Source organism: Amblyomma americanum, chromosome 1 (genome assembly GCF_052857255.1).
Source record: "Amblyomma americanum isolate KBUSLIRL-KWMA chromosome 1, ASM5285725v1, whole genome shotgun sequence".
Classification (NCBI taxonomy): domain Eukaryota; kingdom Metazoa; phylum Arthropoda; class Arachnida; order Ixodida; family Ixodidae; genus Amblyomma; species Amblyomma americanum.
The window spans coordinates 158297234-158320146 of NC_135497.1; the positions used below are offsets into that span (position 1 = coordinate 158297234).

Consider the following 22913-nt stretch of genomic DNA (forward strand, 5'->3'; position numbering starts at 1 on the left):
CTTTTTGTCAAAAGAACCCTGTATACAGTCAAGCACTGTTATAAAGCTAAACAGCAATGCAGATAAGAAGTGCTTAAGATTGGGCTGTTGGAACAGTTATATGCAAGATGTGCGCTGCTTAGATTGACTAAGACAGAGTTAAAGACGACAACATGAATGGTTAACTGTTCGTGTTGTTGTCTTTAACTTTGTCTGTCAATCTAAGCAGTGCGCGTCTTGCATATAAGCAATACAGAGCACCGTGGAGCTTTTGACCTCACCATTAACAATGATGACACATGTCATTGAAAAAACAAGCACTTAAATTGTTTTTTGACCATTGAATGGGTTCAGATGGCATCACTTATTCCTGTAGACGCCCTTTGAAAAAATTGTAAATTGCCATCTTTAATGTTCCAAAACAACACATAGGCTATGAGGAACACTGTAGTTGAGGGCTCCAGATTAATTTAGACCACCTGGGGTTCTTAAATGTGTTCTGACTTTGCACAGTATGCAGGTGCCTTTTGCATTTCACCTCCACTGAAACCCCTAAAGATGAACTTGAAGGGACCATGAAAATTTGTTCATCTTATCAGAAGTTAATTTGTCAGGGGTGTCCCCCAAAAAGGCTATATGAGCATGCTAGGTGCGTCAAGAAATTTTTTACACGAGAAGAATTAATAAAATTACCTTGCAGTGAAAGAGTATTATATATGAAGAGAGCTTAAGAGTGAGTGTGTGGAAGAGCTCACATCATCCTATTTGAAAACAGCATTGGTCTAGTTTCTTTTTTTGCGGTCTTTTTCCCTCCCCTCTGCAGCAACCACTGTATGTTTTTTTTCTTTACCATTCCAAATGGCATTACGCATACCAAAGGTGCCCAGCTGGCTAGTCATGTGGCACAGGCTCTGAAAGCATATGGCCACCTTTCTCACTCTTGTACAACTCCACTCTGTGGACACCTGGTTGCAAAGGCCTAGCCGGAAACGAGGTAGCGAATGATCTAGCTCGAGCTCTCACAAACCGGGTGGATCCCCATCCCTATGCCACCCCTCTCCTAGGACCGTATGGTGACAGGCTAGAACACCTTAAGCTAGAAAGACGACATTTCTCACCAGCACACAAACAACTGTCCTCCTCAAATAATGCCATTGACTGGAGGAGAATACAAACAGACACATATTCAAGTCTTCACATTTGCTGTCCTTGGTGTGGAGCAAGCCCCGTACTCTACCACACATCTTGGGAATGCCACGACAAACAGAGAAAAAATTAATAGTGCCACACCCAACACACGAGCAGTGGGAGGAGGCCCTGACCGGTGATAACCTGGACCAGCAAACCTGGATTTATCAGCTAGTCCTCAAGTCAGCTGCCGCCAGCGGAGCCCTGGACTAGGGACCCCAACCACCCGGCTCCTGCAAATTAATCACATAAATAAAAGTTTGCTCTCTCTCTATACCACTCCTTCCGCAGCGTGGCTGTTGTCAGCTATACAAGCAGGAGCTTCTCATGTCTTTCTGCCCGCCCTAAGTGACGCGGACTCGGCGCTGATATGTGGCCATGTCAGATATCTGTACAGTGAAAGTGCACATGCTGCAACGCCGGGTCAGTTCGAGAATAGGGCTGCCATTTGATTCTTTAAATGCCTAGTCACATTACACGGCGAAAAACCCACGCGATTAGTCACAAGGAGTTTGTGGCAACGTGCCTGATGCACATCTGGGTGTATGCCAACTGAGATGTTGGTGCATACTTCAATATGGCATTGTCGTGCTTTGGTGAAGACATCATGCGCGAAGTACGAGCACTTTGCGACCACCTGGAACCTGGTTAGAAAGACCTACCAGCAACAAGCTGCCATGAATATTTCTACCGCATTTAGCTTTATCATCCTTAAAGCAGCTGGTTTGTGGTGAGGGTCTCGGCTAGAAGAACATGACCATACTGAGAAGATTGTAAAGCGCCACGATAATGTCTGCTTTGAAGGAATAGATGCATATAACACACTCCTTTAAGAAATGAATGCCACTTCTGTCTGGGAACTGTATCTTTAGGTGTAATATGAGAAGTCCACTTACTACGTACCTCGGATACAACGAATGCAATCCACATGACGGCTCAACAAGTGTGTTATTCAAGCTTGTTTTCAATCATTGCAGACATTTCATGATTTTGGTTATTGCTACAGTTGCCAGCTTAGCCATTAATTATGAATTATGCACGCAGCCATTTTGCTAACATTTGTGGTGTCATGTGGGTCATTGTAATCACTAGACTCCATTTTCGGTTTCCTGATTTTTTTGCTGTCTGAAATTGGTTTGCTCATAAAAAAAAAAATTATTTCAACTAAAGAAGGGAGGTCTGAGAAATATAATGTGATCAGCTCAGTGTCCAAAAATCCCATGCGGTTTCCTTTTAATGAAAAAGGTCGTGGCTACCTTTATTGTCAATAGATCACAATTTAACCTCCCAGGCACTTTGCTCAGTATGGTTTACATTGCAAATTCGCAGCTCATATTTGAAAGTGTTCTGTAGCTAGCAGTAATTTTTTTGTTTCAGATGAACTTGGCACTTTTCATATCGCAGCTGGGGTGCTTTTTCACATTTGCAAGCGAACACGGTAAATAATATTTCTCGGAACAGTGAGCTTGGTAGCAAATCCTTCAACATACTCATGTAGGCAGATTTTTCACCCGCTATAATTTTTTCTGCATCATGTGCATTTAAAAAAAAAAGGGCACAGTGATTCCCTGATATCTAGAGTACTCATTTCACAAATACCAGTATTTTGATGTTACAATTTCCAGCCATTGTGACACTTTTTAACTGTTGGTGTTCTGCATTGGAAACCTGACTAATTGGCTTTCTTGAGGCCAGCATAGACTGTTCAAGTGGGAAAAAAAAAATACTTTTCAATGGTAAGCACCTGCTGAAAGGATTGAACTACTCTGTTGTGTAACCATGAAGTGAAGAAAGTACTTTTAAAAAATAATCTCTGCTCTTAAGGTGCAAACTGGAACACCTAGCACTTTCATTTGGATTAGAATGCCTTTTAGATTTTAAGGCAAGATTTGATTTGCATAGAAAAGGGAAGTGCAACTCTTTATTAAATCGGTTTCATTATTGATGCAGTTCAGCAATTTTTCACTGTGTATGATCTACATGACATACTGACTGTGAAGTGCATATCTAACAACTTGTCAGTGAGCAAGCTTTAAGTGAAATGTGTACCACCCAAAGATTGTAACCCGAATCAGATTCAGGCATCTGTCAGGTCTTAAAGCTTCAGTAGCTTAGCTATTTTCTTTAGTTTTTTTATGCTCAGATAACAAGCTGCATTGTGCTAAAAGAAATTTGCTCATCTGCTGCTAAGGGTGGGGAACCATTTTTAAAGCCTTTATTTTTAGTGCTAGAAACATGGGGTGAACACAGAGGATCATGGGTAAGCACTTAGCAAATCAAAAATTTTATTTACCAGAGGCACACTTTCGAAGCAAAAAGAAAAAAAAAACTACATATACACAAGTGCAAGGCAGAGCTGTGTGGCAGTGATGACCCAAATAGCCTGACTGTGTGTACTATCTGTATTGGGGAATTGTGTTATGTATGGGAGTGCAGGTTTTTACTTTTGAATCTAAACCCTATGATTGTTATCGAGCAGACATGGGTAAAGAAATGAGGGGCTCGTTATGACACAGAAATGAAGGACGCCAACGATCACCGAAACTAAGGCACATAGGGGAATGTTTGATTCATTTTTTCCTTTTTTAATTTGTGGTATTATCGATGGGAAATTTACAGCGTAATTATTTTATCACTGAAAGATAACTGAAACAACCACATGCTGCTGGTGGGATCCACCGTTATGAACGAGGGTGGCGGTGGCGCTCGTGAACACTCTCAAGGTTAGGCAACATTTAGCATAAAATACCCCCAAACGTCGAAGATTGGACAGCCACCACCATAGCTCAGTTGGTAGAGCACAGGATGCGAAATTCGGAGATCGTGGGTTCGGATCCTACTGGCGGCATGTGGTTGTTTCTTCTTCTACTTTGTAATCAGTTATCTTTCAATGATAAAATAATTACACTATTAATTTCCCATTACCCGCCATGGTGGCTCAGTGGTTAGGGTGCTCGGCTACTAAGCCGGAGTTTCCGGGTTCAAACACAGCCGCGGCGGCCGCGTTTTGATGGAGGCGAAACACAAAACGCGCCCGTGTGCTGTGTGATGTCAGTGCACGTTAAAGATCCCCAGGTGGTCGAAATTATTCCGTAGCCCTCCACTACTGCACCTCTTTCTTCCTTTCTTCTTTCACTGCTTCCTTTGTTCTTTCCCTTACAGCGTGTCCAACGAGGTGTAAGACAGTTACTGCGCAGTTTCCTTTCCTAAAAAACTATTTTTTAATTTCCCATTGGTGAACATTGCAAATTATAAAAAAGAAAAAAAGAGACACATTCCTCTGTGTACTTTGGTTTCGGTGACTGTTGGCTTCATAGTTATACTTATGTGACCTCTCAGGCGTGTGGTTCTAGTTTTTTTTTTTTTTCTGCAACCTTGGAGGCTGTGACATCTTCTTTTGTTGCACCATATTCCTTTAGGAAACCAATTCTGCATGTTTCATCCTTTTTCTTTTTTTTTTTAGTGCAATAGCTTTAAGGAGCCCACGTCGCAGAGAGGGAGAATAAACTTTTTCAAAAAAAGGAGACCGGAGCAGATTTCACTAAAGCTTCCACTCAGCCGCTTAGCAGTTTGTACAGTCCCTCTGTGTGCCCACTGGATTAAAAGCAGGTGTCATCGCCTGTGTCATCATCGACGTCGTTGGATGTAAGCGAAACATCCATGAAGAAATCCCCAGAGAAGCAACCTAGGCCACGTAACCTTGTGGCATCATCACAGCCTGCCCACTGGATTGTGGACAAACTGCCCACTGTGGCAAGTAATGCCTGGTCGTGAGAGGTTGCTCGGGAAGAGCAACCTGGGTCGCACAATTTCTGCCAGTGGCAGTACCTGCCATCGCACAGCAGTGGCACATTGCTTAACCGCCGCACCAGTGTGCCAGGAGTGTTAGAGGACTCCCGGGGATTTATGAATGTAAAGTAGAGAATGACCAATCCCACATATATGGACATTAACCCATTACGCTATCGCGTCATACCCTTAAGGCATATCTTAAGTGTCCCCTATAATTTTAAGTGCGCTAGCATTATAACTCCCACTCTCGGATATCGCTGATGTTTGTCCAAAGCCTCTTCCTGGGTGGCCCCCCAGAGGCCCTAGGTCACGTCACCTTATGATGTCATCACAACCTGCCTACCGGACTGTGAGCAAACGCTCACCACGGTAGGCAGCAGTTTAATTAATGATTGGTCATGAGAGGTGGTCTCACAAGCCCCACTGGTGGCGCACCTGCTATTGCACGGCAGTGGCGCATTGCTTAACTGCTGCACCACTGCACCAGAAGTCATATGAGGACTGCCAGCGATCTGTAAATGTAAAGTGAATGACCAATTCTGTATATATAGGCATTAATGCTTTTGCATCGTGCCCTTAAGGCGGAGATGAAGTCCAATTTCGCCGATCTTTGTCTGAAGCCTGCTTGACCTTTAAAAGCGAGCCTTGAACCGAAACCAAACCAAAGTGCTTGCGCACCTAATTCACATTTGGACCAACCACACTAAATTGGCCATCATTTCTGTCATCTTGTGCTCTCACTGTTAAACATCACTTAAATATGAGTGTACTGTTAAAGTATGAGCGCCTTTTTGTTGATCACAAAGAATGCTTACTATTTTTCCTAAACTTCCAGCAACCGTGGAGAAATTCAGGGTATGACATTATTCTTTTGTGTTACCCTCCACTCAGATTCTTTTGTCCCTTTTCTCACGAGAGCAGCGCTGGATTTAACAAGGCTGCATCCATCTGCTATTGCCAATGGTAAACCTGCTCATATTACATTGGTTGTTAAGCAGAATGTCAGTGTTTGGGTGCACTGATGGCCCCCAACAATTGTTTTACGACACAAATCGAAAGACCCAGAGCTAGAAATGAAGTAGAACGATCTTGCGGGCTAGTTGGTTCATTGCAGAAAAAAGGTTATTGCTGCGCGAATGAGACACGACAGGAGAACAGGAACAAAAACGACAACACAGGCGCAGTGTTGTCATTTGTGTTCCTGTTGTCCTGTCGTGTCTCATTTGTGCAGTACTAACCTTTTTTCTGCTAGAAATGAAGCAGAGCCTATAGTTAACTCCATGAATGCTATGTACCATGTAGGGTAGTGTATATGACTGGGGTGATAATACCAGAGTTTGTTCATAGCCCCTTCAAGTGTGGACACCTGCTAGTATTTTCCAGCATTGCAGCTTGGTATTACATAAACTAAATAATTCTCTTCTTTTTTATCATGTTAGAGGGAAATTACTCTCATGCATTGTATCTTGGAAAGTGAAAATACTGAAAAATATTCAACAAAAGTTTGTGTAGGAACTAAAAAGAGCAAGCAAAGTGTTGAGGACACTTTTGTCTGCAGTTAGGTTCCTGACCAGTCTTCATTCTTTCAGTCAATGTTTGCTGTGCATCATTAATCTAGCCTGCATTTCTGCTTCTGTAGTAAGTGAAATTGTCTGCTTAATTTAAAGCTAAGCTGAAATTCCCCCATGTGCAAACCCCTACGCAAGACTTGAAATACCTCTCGGCTGACTGAGAAATGTTTGGGGATCGGTTGAGTGCCTTGCAATCAATGTCATTCCAAAAGAACGCTTCAAGTCAGCTACACAAGCGGAGAAATCAGAGGTGCAGTAGTTAGCTTTTGCAATTCCCTCAGTTTAAACTCTCCTCCATTATATCTCTCTCAACTACCCCTGGGAGTGATGTACTACCTACAAAGGCTGTGGCTGGTGAATGTTGCCGGTGGCAACCCTGCTTTTATTATTACCTTGATGAATAGCACCTATGGCCACCTGGGGGGCCCACTGTTGTTAACATCGCATAGTGGTTGCTCTATGACAGCATAAATTAGTTGAAGGAGCAAGCCTAAGAGACAAAGGACAGCTTACTTTTCATTTCGTTTGCAAACGTTATGTGCTGTGTTGGACCTTATAACTTGGCAGAGGTGTTTACAGCGATGTACTCTACCTATCAAACGTGTTCATTAGCTATCCTCAAGAAGTGGTTTATGGCCCCTTTAACAACATGACTGCAGCAATTTCAACTATAAGATGCCTTTGTTAGGCTTTCCTGCAATGCAGCATTGTAAGCTTCCAGCAGTGCCTGCACATTTTGTCTGATAGGGTGGTAGTTGTACTCGGCGAGTTTAGCCTCGACATACTCTTGTGCGGCAAAGTTGTTCTGCTCGTGATGTTGCCAACGACGTTCCAGGTTGACTAAGCGTGTGTAGCCTTCTTCCTCATTCAGTACAGCTCTTGCTTCATCATACTGAGCTTGCAACTCTTCCACCACCTTCCAGAGAGAGAGAGAGGAGCAGTATATAAGGGCAAGTAAGATAAATGATGAAATGCAAAAACTGTGCTTTTTGTGAAGGGCTGTTCAGTTGAGGTCAGCACAAGCAATGATGATTGCAGGGGCACCCTTAAGCACCAGCATTTGGCAGCATTGTACTAAGTGTAAATCTTGCCTAATAGTGAATGGACTTCCAGCTTGTTCAGCTTGCTTGGGCAAACAGAGCTATATGATCATCCATGCTCCTCCTGTTTTGATATTCAAAGGCAGGGTATATTTAAAGAGTACTTTTACACAACATCCTGTGGTGCTGAGTAGAAGGTAAACAGGCACGCATCAAACCTTATTCATATTTCTGCCTTTCATCATGAGGCACAAAACACAATTATCAAGACGTTTCTCACAATGAGGGAAGCTTTTGCTTTGTGTCAGATCATCAGTGACGGAGAAAGGTGCTCTGCATTTTAACTACTAAAACACAGAAATGTAAAGAGGGCATTCTAGAACTCTCTACACATCTGATGGGAACCAGCTTTTTCTTAGCATTCCTATGACCACTAAGGTGTATGATTTGTGCTTTTTTTTCTCTGAAATATTCGTTGGCACAACATCAGCAAGCTTGTGGATTGTATGCCTTTTGTAAGTACCAGAGCAAACTGTGCAAGATGGCCAGACTTCTTGGACTTGGGCATCGATGCCAAGGAGTATTCTGCTGAAATGTCTGCTGGGCAATAGTTCATGGAAGAGGGCAGTTTAGGCCTTGGACGATAGCGTGACCCATAGACCAGAAAATACTGGGTGTTTGGCATATCTACATCGTGCCAAAATACATGCACTTTCAAAAAGCTTGCAGGCGAAGCTAGCCCTCCAATGCATGTAACTCTTCGAAATAGCCAAAATAGCGCCGAGGGTAGCTGAGTTTTTTAAATTCTAAAAACTAATAAGGATATTACTTATGGTGGGCCACACACCTTTCAATAAGAAAGGAGATTAACAGCAATAGTTAAAAAGTTAACTGTTCAATATTAGTTAACCAGCCTACTAGTTAGCATGTCTTCTGATGCACTACAGCATTGACAATGCTATGCAAAAAAAAGCGCTCTTCTAAAACCTATTTTTAAAAACTGCAGAACATCTTAGGTGTGGCATAGTGCATGCCATTGTAAAAAAAAAACTGCAATGTAACTGTCACTGCCATATGTTGGATTCTAGTAAAAATCTAATAGATGTTTTTTTTTTAAAGCTGCCTGTTTAGAATGGAGAAATTTAAATTTTTATCTAAAGCTGCTGTGGGCACCAATGACACAGGTAAACATTATACTTTTAGCTTGTTTTGATGGCCCTACTTCTGCTTCATGAAAGTTTTTGGCAGTAGTTTACAGCAACCGTATCATAAATGTTCTGAAACGGGAATTTTTCGCCTGTAAACTAATATCTCAGTCATTCTCTATTCAATAATTATGCCCATATAAGCTGTAAATTAGAGGTTGCAGATGAAAATGTTTCATGGAGCACATTATTAAAACCTATGAGGGCAGGTATTACTGAATTTGTGACCTATTACTGCCCAGATATTTTTCTTCCATCCTTGTGGCATGCGTACAGACTGCTCAAATTGAAAGACGGTTAAAGCGCAGCTATGGCACAGCACAAGCAGAGCAGTTTTCAGCAATAGTGGAATGCTAAAGGGTACTACTATTTGTGTGTGCTAAATCATTTGGAGTGGTATAAATGGATGCTTCAAAGCACAAGCTTATGTAATAGTGAGAAAACCTGGCACGTAACCCTCTACCGAAAAGCACTAATGACTGAGGCATCGTGGCATCGTTCAAAGGCCACCTTCAGTTCAATCTCACCTGCAAGTCTCTAGCCCTTATTCCTCATTCGCTTCACTTGATTCGTCCTGTCTGCACAAGTTTCGGACACAGTGTTATCACACCATAGCTGAACGTTCCCTTCTTCAAGCAAGGATACTTGAGTGCAAACAGAAGCTGACAGCCCTAGAAAATTAAGCCTTTTTCGCTCGTCATCGACTGCAGTCACTCTACCCGCCGACTGCGACTGCATCTACATTGGCGAAACTGGTAACTTCGAAAGGCACCTAAAAGATCACAAAAACGACGTTAAAAACAGGAAAGTGGATTTCAGTGCTATCGCCGAAAACTGCATATCAAAACAGCACATTATCGACTGGGACAAGGCACAAGTTCATGCGGCAGAAAAGAGGAAATTCTCTCGCCTTCACCTGGAATCTTTCATTATACAAACGACCGGTCACACCTTGAACCGAAACTGCGGCAATCTGACAACTGCTTACGCACGCTCTCTGCGCCCCCTTTTCAAGCATACATAAGCTTGCGCACCCACTTCACGTTTTTTACTGTGAACAAGGCTCCCGCATGGGAGCCGAAACGTCTTTTGTGTGTTCTTTTCTTTGTTGTGGTCGGCGTCTTTAATGTCACTTTTTATGATTCACCGCGACCAGACGAGTTTTCGTCCAACTCTTGATTTCAGTGAGGATGCATGGGAAATTAGGAGATAAAAGCCACAAGGAAAAACCTGAAGCCAATGAGGGCTTTCCTTCTCACTCCTACCTACAACAAACATGAAGTACAGCTATTTCTATTTGTAAATAACGCATTTTGGTCCTCTAAAAATACAGACCCTTTTCACATCCTTTAACTGACAAGCCTTAAGTTTGAAGTTTAAAATGTGTTACACAGTTTGAAGTGAAAAAAAAAAAGGCAGACTTAGTGTGCTGATAAGCATTAGATCCTCACTCAGCGTAACTGAGAGCATGGTCTCCTCAGACTTTCAAAAGTATTGTTGTTGGTGACCAGAAACAGCTGCCAAGTTTAATTTTAAACTTGTGGAAAAAAACTACCAAGCCTGGGCTGATATACTGTAATGATTCCATTATTATCCCCTGCCCCCTTTTTCTTTGCTCTTTGTGGCTGACTTTATGCCACACCCTGCATTCCATCAACGTCATTGGCTCAAGCCCAGTGATGGTAGGGGTGGGGCTTTGCTTGGGGCAATCGCAAAGAACGAAAAAGGAGTACACAGAATGGAATCAAAATGGAATTGCTATATTATGCTGACCCTGAGGTACTTTCCTCTAAACAGGCTTAAAAGCGAGCCTGGTTACTATGTAAATCTCTCAAATGTATTTAGCTGGCACACATGTGTATGACAGTTCCTAAGTAAACCCTGATATGAAAGCACTCAAGAACTTTTGAAAGCAGTTTACCTTTCTAGTTGGCCCCTTCTTTATCTGCAGAGCTTCCTTTTCGGCTATCAGTTCTTGCTTTTTGTGCTCTGAAGAGCTTCTCAGTTTGTCTATATCACTGAAGACAACCATGTCTTCTTCCATCTGTTTGATTTTCTGCCTGAGGGTGTCCAGTTCCTGTTGAACTTTGCTCTCTAATTGTTCGATCTGCAAAGAAAATTCATTTTCTTCAAACCATATGAGTGGAGTGGAGCTGATATGCTTCCAGCCCAAGATTAAAGCTGAGAAGATTTCAGCCACATTCTTCAATTTTTTCAAGACAAAAGGGGCATGCATAAGCACAAGACAGCCGAGAAATAGCGCTGCACATTTTTCTGGACATGTGACCTAATTTAGAAACATGCAAGTGCTATCTGCAGTAAGAAAAGTGATTTGAGAAAAACAATAGGCACACTTCCTGGCTTAAAATGTGATATGCAGTGCGGAAGGCGTAGAAACAGATCAAATTCTTTACAAAATATGCTACGCTTGCTGCAGTATAACCAAGGCTGTGTAGCATAGAGAGGTGAATTCACAAAGAACATGACCCATACACTCTGGGAGGCTAGGATTTATTTACAAGTTCAGAGAGCAGTCTTGCAACAGCAAGCTGGCCATTGTGAACTCGCATAACAGCTAGCTCAAAGGTGAAAAAACAATTGTGCAGTTTGCATTCAGTTACATGAGTCAAAAATTTTTGTACATCAGACGTCCCAATTAATCAGTTAACTAGAAAAACTTGATAGTTAATTTTTGCTACTACCCTAGTTAAACAATTGTTTGAATTCTGCATGATTTGTTGGAAACAGAAGGCTTAACAGTAGTAGCAGTTGCAAAATTATGGCCTCACGAGTATAACTATAGTGCAACTAGAGGCATCTATTTTGTTTGCTTCAATGCTTTAATATATCTATGCTTAATGATTTCAGCATTTGTTTTTGAATTGTTCATAATCGAATTCCAAAATGGGACAGGCGTTTGCAGTAGAAATTATTCCTTATATAACAGGTTTTCCAGTTCTCAACTGACACAACTTTTGTAAAAAGATGACTGTGTTCAACGTTATCTTCGACTCATTTGGTTTGGTTTAAGGGGGTTTAACGTCCCAAAGCGGCTCAGGCTATGAGAGCCGCCATAGTTAAGGGGTCCGGAAATTTCGACCAACTGGGGTTCTTTAACGGGCACTGACATCGCACAGTACACGGGCTTCGACTCATTTGCTATATTTTGTAGGTGGTGCAGAGAATGACAAATTAACATCAATTTCTCTACAACTGTTTTCATGCCGTTTTCTTGATGCACATCTCCCTCCCTTTTCACATACTCATTTCGCGGTCAGGATTTACAAAGAGTATCAGAATATAAATATCTCGGGCTTTACTTTTCTCTATGAGTGCGCGAGTATTCAAAATTTCGAATGCGAATCAAATATATTTGTTTTGCAGTTCATATCCAATTCAAGAAATTAATATTCAAGAACGTTCAAATATTCGAAAATTTCGTATTATTCGGCATGCTGCTCAAATTCGGCATTCGGAATTCGGCATCGCGATCGAATACCGCGATGAATTTCACGAATCCGACCGTGGTAAAGCCACAATAAGTGGGAAAATTATCCGAAGATCGAGTTTCAAGTTTAAAGCTAAACAGTACAAATGCGTCCTCTTCGCTTTCTTTGTCGTTTATCGCGTGGACCGGTCACATTCGGATGCTGACACGTTGGGACCTCGTGCGAAATTAAGCAAGTGGGCTTTCCCACATACCCCACGTGATGAGAACAAGATGGCCGACTACCCGCTTCAGACAACCGCAACACGTAAGTGCGCAGTTTTTTGTTTGATCCTTCCATAATGTGTTACATAAGTAAAGCCCACACTCTTCTGGCACATAGAGTTTCTTACTGTACTCTATGCTTCTGGCGTGAGCTCTGCCATCTCGTTTTGGTCAGCTATGATATGCGGGAAAGCCCGCTTGCGGATGTTTGCATCGGACTCCTGAAGAGAGGCCGAGTCAAGGTGTCACCGGCACGGTAAGTTATCAAGTAAAAATCCCACCTATTGCATAGTGCGTTGTACCCGCGAACCTTTGACGTGCGCTTAATGGCAGGCGTGACGACGATAGGAGGGCCCCGTTCGCTAGGCTAAAAAATATCTTGGCCGCGTAGTTTCGATTTCTGAGCTTAGCCGCCAGCCGTCCGAATCCAGTTGCGCGCCACTTTCAGACACCTACTGGCGCATCGCTATAATAATTTTTTGTAGCGAAAGCTACACTGGCCACGAACTTCCGATTTCGCTGTGGCGGTGCTCCGAGGAGGCACAGACAGACTTGAGTCGTTGCCTAGCAACTGCCGCAGCTGTGCGGACGCCGTGCGCCTCGCCACAGAACCGCCCTTACCCGCCTTTACGGGCTTAACCGCTAACCAACGTACTCAGTGGCGGCATCTATGGGAGCCACTGAAACCCCCGTACACTCACTGAATAACAAAAAACCTGTGTCGAGGCTGGGAATCGAATCAAGGCCTTTGGGGTTTGAGGTGGAGACGCTACCACTCGGCCACGATGGCTCAAGGTTTAATCATGAAAAAGGCGCATCTAGTGAATGCACGGGTTTCATATATTGACTCTTCTGATCCAGAAGTCGGCGTGCTTTCGCTACGTACATCCTGGCCTAACAGAGCTAGGCCATCAGCATTTTTTTTTTCCTCTTTAGAAGCAGTCTCACTGTTCCGACCACAATATGCGCTTTCTTTTCTTATGTTCACGTTGTTCTTCCAGCACGCCGGAACTGCACTCGTCACGGGCTTTCCACTGTTTGTGCGATGGGGTCTCCTCACAAGGCTTTACCGCATTTTCAAATTTTTGGCATTTTTTGTTTTCAAAGGGCAGGGCATTTGGTAACTCGACCTTCGGATAATTGGGGCATATTTTCAAGTCCCTTGAAGTCCGAATTAACGAGGTTTTGCTACCCATCACGTTATTTTTGTTTGGCAGTCATGTGTCATTCATCGATTTTTTTTATTTCAGGTGCAAAGACCACCCAATATCTTGAAAAAAAAGAAAGGTAAACAGCATTTGCCTACATATCTTTTTCTGAAATTTTTCTTCACACTAGACAGATATTCGATTTAATAGTTGAAGGCATTCTTTTTTCATTTTCGCATTCGATTTGTATTAGAAAATTTCAACATTCGCATACTCCCACTTTTCCCGGATATGCACGCAATCGTCAAAACATACCGCTCTCGCATGTAGCAAAGCTTTAAAATGTGTCGGATACCTGCAGTGCACATTACACAAGGCCCGAAAGGAAACTAAACTGTTGTATGCAAAACGGTCGTCCATCCCATTTCTGATTACAGCTGTGTCATCTGGAACCCTCATAAGAAATCCAATAATGAAAAGTTAGAATCAGTTCAGAAGAAATCAGTATATGCCACCTCCCACAACTATGGCAGATATTTTTCCCCATCTTCCCATTATGCAGCTTTAGGTCTTGCAACTTTAGGTCACATTGTAACCGCACAGAATTCCCAAAATTATTACACACACTGGTTCATTCTCAATGCTTTGTACCACTAAATAGTACTTACTTGATCTTTAATAAGCCTGCCATCACTATAAGTTCTCACAGCCTTAACTTTACTCCTATTTATTGTCACACTGACATGTATAAATACAGCTTCTTTATTTCATCATTTAACTCTGGCATTTGCCGCCTGAAAGCCATTGTTTGTTGCTAATATTTTGATCTTTGTGCTTGAATTCTGTTTGAGATTTCTGTTGTTTTTTTTTCCTACCCACTACTGCAATAGCCTCACTGAGGCCACAGTACGTACTGACAAACAAATGAACATCGGCAGGAAAGTTTGATCCCAGCATTCTTCTTTCTTCATCATGGTAATATTTACCTTTTACAGCTTGCCTCAGGCAGAGCCAATCTGACCTTATAACTTTTGTTCCCTGTACATATTGCTGTCATTTCGCATAGCACAAAATACAGAAGTTATTGTGTTGCCAGCCTAAGGGCATGGCTCCTGCCAATTTAAACAATTAACTTTTTGCTTGACGAGACTTAACCATGTTCTAGAGAGCTTGCATGTACAGCAACGCACAGTTTTCCAGACATGGCAATGATATGTGCAGTTTAATGTCTTGAAGCTGCACAATAAGGGCTGACACAATCTGGAACTTCTTGCTGATCATAAAAGCTTCAGTTATTTCATGCATCAGTTATGTCAGCGCACCCTCCACCCTCTGTCACCTGGCTAGCAAGAGAGATTGCATACCTTGACAGCTATAGTATAGCAAACACCATAAGTGTTCAGGTGTCTTTGGTGCTTCGTGTCCACTATCTTTGCCGTTGTGTTTTTGTGTTCTGAACACTCCTATTTATTGCGTCGCTCGCAGTAAACTTTCACTTCCTAGTAGCACTCGTATTCTTTGCACCTTTTAGTCCTGTTCTATTAAGGTGAAAGCCTTATATGGCTCATCAGCAATGAAACCCGGCTTCCAGAAAAAGTGGTCACAAAACCTCACTGGCATCATTAGCAAAGAAAAAAATTTCTTTCAAAGGTGCAGGGAATTGAACTAAATACCTTTGCAAGGAGATCGTGCAACCTATAGGCCACAAAAGCACATTGCTTGATGGTGAATAAAGGTGAACCTAGTGCACTGCCTTACTACTTCATGCTAATAAGTAGGTGTGTCTTTAGAAAGGAATGAAAAAAATAAAATTTTTCGCCTTCAAACCATAGTAGTTTTAAGTGCCCTCCATAATTTTTCATGCTAATTTTATGTGCTATAAACTAACTACTAGTCCAACTTCACGCTCATCTAAACTTTTTAAATCAGCGCATTCTTGCATAATACTTGCGCCACCTGACAACTTCCATAGAATGTCTGCCCACAAGTGCCACTGCCAATGCAAGGCTGATATTGGCTAGTTGATGTGAAAGTAATTTAAAAAATGAATCATAGATACACAAGAATGCACTGAGAAATTAGTCCAGCTAATTCAAGGATACAGAAATAAATTACTAATCGGTTTTTGTTTTATGAGGTTCAACGTCCCAAAGCAACTCAGGTGATGAGGGACGCCATAGTGGAGGGCTCCAGATAATTTCAACCACCTGGGGTTCTTTACCATGTGCTGATATTGCACAGTGCCTAAGCCTCTAACATTTCACCTCCATCAAAATGTGACGCAGCAGCCAAATCGAATCCACATCTTTAGGGTCAGCAGCCGAACACCATAGCCTAAGAGCTACCGCGGCAGCAAAATTACTACTAATCAGATTGCTTGTCTGAAATGCCAAACCGCAACTTTTAGTCTTATGAAGCAAAATTTCACAGCATTCTCAATACACAAAGACAACTTGTTGCTGGATAAAATATATGGACTGAAATAACTACAATGTTATTTACCAGCCTAGCAGTGACGGCGCCAAGGGGAGGCGAGGGGTGGTGGGTGCCTCCACAAAAATTTGTCAAGTGCTTCCTTCAGTCTAATCAGTTTTTATTTGATAACAAATGCACTAAACATCTTGGTTCCTGCATTTAATTATGGCTGGTAAGAGAATGTATGAAGATGGTGTCGATCTTTATGAGGAGAAACACTATGAAGGCATCATGCCGGCCAAAAATGCCCCCCCCCCCCCCCCCCCCCCCCCCCCTCCTTCGCCACACCACTGCAAATATCCTGGTGCCATTCCTTAAACCAAGAGACTCGCGAAACATCTTTAGCGCCTGGTTATGCTCCAAGATAACACTGAGGTGCAGGTGCTTCCTTTTACCTTCTGTAAATCTACTGCCAACTTCTTCTGCTCCATACCCAGAGCAGACAAAGTCATTTTTGATTTTTCCATTTCATTTTCCTTGAATCTGAAACAGTTCAACATTTTAGGCATAGCTTTCATTAAACATTAAGCACATAATTATGAAAGCTTCTGCAAAAAGCACATACAGATGATGCATGCTACTAAATTTAAGATCTATATAGCTATTTTGTCTTTTTAAATACAGTTGACTTCAGTTATTCTACCCTATTTATAACACGCAACTTCCATTCAAATATTTGAAATTCAAAATAAAAGACATGCAAAGTGTTTGTAGCAAATTATACAATTACTTGAAACACCTGCTGTTATCTATATGCACTCCCACTTGGAAATGAGCACTCTGCAAATTGCCTTATGGTATTAATGCAGTGTAAAACCTGGCAGGCAGGCTGATATTTGCATGCAAAGAACTATTCTGCACAATGAACAAGCTTCCACTTCAGCCACGGTCACATGTGATACCTGGACATCTTGGTCAATGTCACCATTGCTGTTTCACTAAAACTGCTTAGTGGTGCTTTATCTGATCAGGTGCCAAGCTTACAAGAGACTGCAATTAGAAACACCACTTCACTGGCCAAAACTCATATGCTGATGAATCTCGACAACCCACAACAACACAGGCAGCCAGCCACATACAGCTGTCATATGCAAACATTTTAAATTGGGCCAGATACTAAGCTGACCTTAGGCACAGCTTTCACAACACTGCACTAGTGAGACAGAGTTACACCTGCCATGTATCCGCCCTTGGCAACACCAACTCATCAGCTCCATCTATGAATCCTTCCCCTCTCTGTGGCTGCAGCTTTTTCTTTGCGAGTGTCTGAAACATGCTTGAAGCACCCAGTTCAAACATACCGTTCTTGGCACATGCCCCACAACTTAATTCAATAGGAAATATCTCTGTTAGTACTTCTAGCAGCATAGTCAGTCGTGCTTGTAATTTATATGCCAGTGATTCTGTCTATTTTGAATTATCTGACATTTTACACTTCAAATTTAGATTAACAACCTTTTTTTTTTCCCATAAAGCCTACAACCTGCAAGAACTTCTGAACATGATCTATAATTAGGAAAAGGCGAATTAACAGAATTTGGCTAACATCAGAGTTCAAAAGAGTTAATGGTAGTTGGCAGTTCATTTAAGCAGTCGTTTTAAGTTGACTCTGCTGCAGGTTGAATACAATATCATAAACCACAACACCATAGCATGCTGAATTGTCAACAGACAATGTTAGGCACACCGACTAAGGAAATCGAAAATTTCCCTAAGGAAATTAAAAATTTTGGCTGATGCAGTTTCTACTTCATCAGATGCATTAATTATCGTTGCTACATACAGAATGCACATATAGCAGCAAGTGCAGTTTTATAATGCAACTAGGTTATGAATTGAATTCTTGCATAAGTCAGTTTTTCTTGCATATATATAAACTTACATCAGGTCGTCCTTGAGTACAGCCATTTCTTCTTGGCTTGGTAAAGCCAAAAAATGTGGTAACGAGCGTGAGCAACTTTCCAGAAGCTGTACAATTTCCACCTGCAATGATAAAGAAAGTCATACCAATGGTGATTCGCCCAAGCCTTTATTTCTACAGTGAGCATGCATGCAGAGTCATGTACTCTACAGTACGTACGTTTTAGGGCTTTTAGTATTCAGATGGTAAAAAAATGACAATTGAGAAATTCTGCTGTCCTGGAAACAGTTAGAAATTCGGGTTCCTCAGTGTGTTCTTGTGCATTAATAGCACAATAGTCTGTATTAGTGTCAGTTCTTGTTGGGACACAAAATTGTTTAATGTCATAACTGAGTGTCGTCAAAGACAGCCAGAGTGATGTAAAAAAGAACTTCCTGAAATTCTAGGATGTTTATTTGTCCTGCAGTGGGCGTCGTCAGGCTGATGATGATGACGATGAACTTTGAACATCATCCAATTATGGTCTTATTCTTTGCAGTATGGACTAGAAGCAAAGTGCTCTTTAAGGGGACACTGAGGACAACTCCACCCAATCATTGTTTTCAGTAAAAATTTATTCTCTGACTCTTTCTGGCTATGTTGACATTTGTCTGGCAGCAAAAAACGCATTTATTGGCAAGAAAATCTGATTTTTTTTTTAATCTTTCTGCCAGTCGATACAGACTCGTGACCTTACCAAAAAGGATGGGTTGCCACCGATTTGCAGTGAATGATGGCGTTGCATAGCCTCTCAGATCCGCACTCAAAAATTGGTATCCATACACACATCTTGCCTGTGAAATTGATCGCTGATGCTGACACTTGTATTTCACTGTTTGGCCTTTTCTACCTTGTAAAAGCTCTGTTTCCGGTGAAAGTGGTCTCTTTGTGATTAGAACTGGGTACCCTGTCCATAGACCAACTTTTTTTGTCCTTGGTGTCCCTTTAAGCTTAGCCCGTAGTCATGGGAAGCATACTGACATGACACACGTTTCTCGAGAACTGTGTTCTGACTTGTTGTTTTAGAACTTACTCTGCAGTGAATGTACACTGGTGGTCACAAAAGTTAAAGAATTAGATAATAAAGAATGGTATAAAAGAAATTTCTGTTAACAATAGAAGACTACTGAAATGTCTACTTTTTATCTTTATCAAAAGACTTTAAACTGTGGTCCCGATTTTATTACAAAAATTTTCCCAGTCTGAAAGCAGTCTTTTTTTTACTAGCCGCTGCACGTGCCCTCAGCTTCTTTTGAGAAATGCAAGTTGGTGGGGATAACCCAGAGTTAACCTAAGTTTACTACAAAAACTTTTCTGGGTGTAAATATTGGCAGAAGAGAACTCTTCCACCTTTCAACAAAGGGTGGTGCATATACAGAGGAGTCTAAGGCTAATTTAAACAAAGCAATAACATTACTAACCCTGAACAACCAAAGTTTACCCTATACATGGCCACAAAGTATATGACTATACATTAGTGGTCGCGTCCGTCCATCCGTCTGTCCCGTCCCGTCTGGACCGGTCTGGTCCCGTCCGTCTGTCTATTTATCTATCTGAAATACCTTACAGGCTCATAGGGCATTGTGTAAGGGGGCATTAAATTTTGAGCAGTGCATTTGAAAACACTCTAAGTAATACAGAATGAGAAAAAAAAAAAGCAATACATAGTAAAAAATATTTGAACACATGACTAGAGTACAAAGGAGGAAACCAAATGACGGAAAAATAAAAAGAGAAATACACTATACAGGTTAAAGCACACCAATAAAATAAAATGCGTGTGGCTCATGTTATTATCAGTGCATAATCAAACGAATCACAATATAGTGCAGTTCATGATATCCCTGTATATTTTTATATATTGTGTACAGTGTCACCCTACCCCTGTCCTTTCTTTCTATCCTTCCGCTCTTTTTCCCTCCCTGCGCTCTCCCTTTCCCTTTTTTTTTCTACTAGCCACAGCTGAGGTGCTTCAGGCTTTGATGGCAGGTACCGCGGCTAGCAATATCTTCTCGTTCCGTTTTTTTTATTTTATTATGAATAATAACAATAATAATTCAGGATATGGCAAGCAAAATGCTACAAATATGAAAAAAAAAAAGAAATGAAAACATAAATACAAAATATACATAGCACCAAAATGGCACTTAACAGCTGTAGCAAAGCAAAACGGAAAATAAAAAGATGTGAACGAAGGCATGTTAAGCAACGGCTACAGTAAAATGTGTGATGAGTTGATGATGGAATGAATCTGCATGGTAGGTCATTATATAATCTGATGGGCTGAAGAAATGCCAGTGAATTGAAAGCTAATTGATCGCCGTAGATTCATGTAAAACTGAGGTGATTGTGCCATCTTTTAGTCATGCGAGATGGAACATCAAGGTCCAGCAAATATGATCTATTGAAGTGGACATTATCTATTGAAGTGAACATACTTATGAAGTAGAGTTAAGAGAGTGATGGCACGGTGTATGGCTAAAGATTGTAGCGAAAGATCAGTTTTAATCTGAGTGACACTTGAACTAAGTTTGAAATGAATCGTGCAGCTCTGTTTTGGATAGATTCTAACATGGTGACCATGTTGCTATGATAGAGGGACCAAATGGGAGAAGCAAACTCAAGCTGTGGACGAACAAAAATTCGGTAGAGACACTTCAGACTGCTTATGTGTGGGAATGCGAAAGCATTACTGTCAGTGGGTGCATTGACTCCTGCTTACACGCACACACGTGTGTATGACACCCCCCGGAATGCTGTACAATGAACGTTTGCATCACAATTTATATACAAAAATCGGTTTTTGAGGAAAGGATAAAGCACAGGAACCATCTCACATCTCAGTGGGTACCTCAACCACACCTTAAGGGAAGAGGTAAGGAGACTGGGAAGGTGTATAATTGAAGGTGCATATGTCGTTGGTCCGAATCCCTGTCACAAGCTAACGTCGAACTTGACTAGCACATGTAAGCTATATGCAATGAGAAATCGTATGACACCACCTGGAACGCTGTATGACTAATGGTTGTATCACAATTTTGGTACAATTGTTGCCTGGAAAACTGGTGCCATTCTGAGGCTGGCCAGTCGGGAGTATATATAGAGGAACAACATGCATATGGTTGTTTGAAATGGCGGTGCTCGGCTTGCTGTGTGCACCATACGGCTGCTTGATGAAGTTGCGCTATTTTTCTTCCCATTGTATGGATTTTTTGTTCCACCTGGCGAGCACGCGCACACACACACGCACACACGAACACGCACACTGCCGGCTTTTCTCATAATGGGACCAGCAATTAATGCTTTCGCATTAAATGTAAGGTAAGCTTGTTTACGAATATTTGCAGAAGTTCTGAGATTACGGCATAGGCACCTTAAACACTTTGAGGTGACAGCACATATGGATGTGATATGGAAGGACCAAGAAAGATCTGAAAAAAGGTTAACCTTGATGTATTTGTAATAGGATATGTGACACACTAAGTCATCTTGAATATGGTACATATGTGTAGTTAGAATTATAAAATTTGTGGCTGAACGAGATGGTTTTGCACATTGATACATTAAAGGTCATTAACCATGTGTTGCACCAGTCATTATTAAGGTGAAGGTATGATTGGAGTTTTAGGTGGTCGTCATTAGAGTTATAATAAGGCGGTAGATAATGAAGTGAAACCGCGAAGTGAGAACTAAAGTGCTAGATCACCAAATTAGCATTTGGGCTAACTATGCTAAATTGTCCATCATTTTTTTTTAAGTCCATGGTCCAATCATTCCAGCCAAATGTGTTTATGCATGGGTTAAATAATGGGGGAAAAAAAAGCTGACTGCAAACAGCTGTAGCTGCTCTTGCTCAACCAAACTTTTGTACAGCACTCTGGTTTCATGCCATAACAGTATTAGGTGGCCTTGCTCAGTGCTAATGATGCAGTAACTTTGGAGATCTCTCAGCAGTGGGGTGGCGACACTCTGTGCCTCCATAGTAAATCTATCCACTCTGCTGTCAAAGTAAAAGTAGTTGAGCAGTAAAAGCCACCAGTGCAGCCACTGCACCAGTCTATGCACATTACCACAACAGCATTTTTAGGCCTTTCTTTGTGCAGCCAACATACCAAAAGCATTCAAAGTATTCTTGGCTTCAAAAAGTTTGTTAAACCGAGAATCACTTTTGCACTAAGGTGCACAAATAAAACCACACCATAAAGAAATGTGACAAAGAAGCATTGCAATAAAAGGGCATCATAAAAATTTGTACCAACATCATCTCCACAAAACCCCTGCCCTTGTTCAAGCTATGTTCAGATACTACTCAATAATACCATATTTCAGAGTACAAAAGTGCCTTAATTTGCATGGGAGGTGCAGCCCACAATTTAGGAGTTGGTAGGCAAAAAAGAAAGAACAGTATAGTGCATAGCTGCCAAACCTGAAGTTTCTCTTGGCGCTTGTGTTCATCATGACGAGCTCCTTCGAAGCTCTCGAGGAAAGCATCCATAGTTTCCTCACGTTTGCGGAGCTCCCGATACTTTGCGCGTCGCTCTCCATTATGCTCCTCCAACTCCTGGTCAAGCTGAGCCAATTCCTCTTGCAGTTTTCCCAGGCGCTCCCGTGCCTCAGATGCTTGCCTCTCCATGCTTGACAGCTCACTGTTGTCTTCTTTAACCTGCGACCCTTGGCATTAATAAAATACTGACACACTCTGCTGTCCAGTTATTATGGAGCTTTCCATGGGTTTCCCAACTTTACACTTGCATCAGTAAGCCGCAGGCAATCAGCTTATAGTGTGTCGAAACATGTGTGACCTTCGGGGATGCCTATTAAATGTTTCAGGAGGAACTTAAGCACTTCAGGCACTTCCCAGGAAATGTGTTCCCTGAAGAATTCTTCGAAAAAACATTTAATT

At 41.7% G+C, this 22913-nt stretch overlaps 1 protein-coding gene across 4 annotated transcripts in view; it reads right to left on the reverse strand.

Annotated features, from left to right (window-relative positions):
• LOC144114041 (intraflagellar transport protein 74 homolog) overlaps positions 1–22913 on the reverse strand; it is a 42309-nt gene that overhangs the window by 1039 nt on the left and 18357 nt on the right. The window contains exons 5-9 of one of the 4 annotated variants that reach the window (XM_077647486.1): positions 22437–22673; positions 17993–18093; positions 16506–16593; positions 10697–10882; positions 7316–7446 (exon numbers count right to left, since the gene is read on the reverse strand). In XM_077647486.1, the coding sequence (XP_077503612.1) occupies positions 7316–7446; positions 10697–10882; positions 16506–16593; positions 17993–18093; positions 22437–22673 (743 nt within the window). Of the gene's footprint in view, positions 1–4534; positions 7447–9299; positions 9354–10696; positions 10883–16505; positions 16594–17992; positions 18094–22436; positions 22674–22913 lie in introns of those variants that run through there. The other 3 variants (XM_077647485.1, XM_077647483.1, XM_077647484.1) reach the window with 3 other exon arrangements.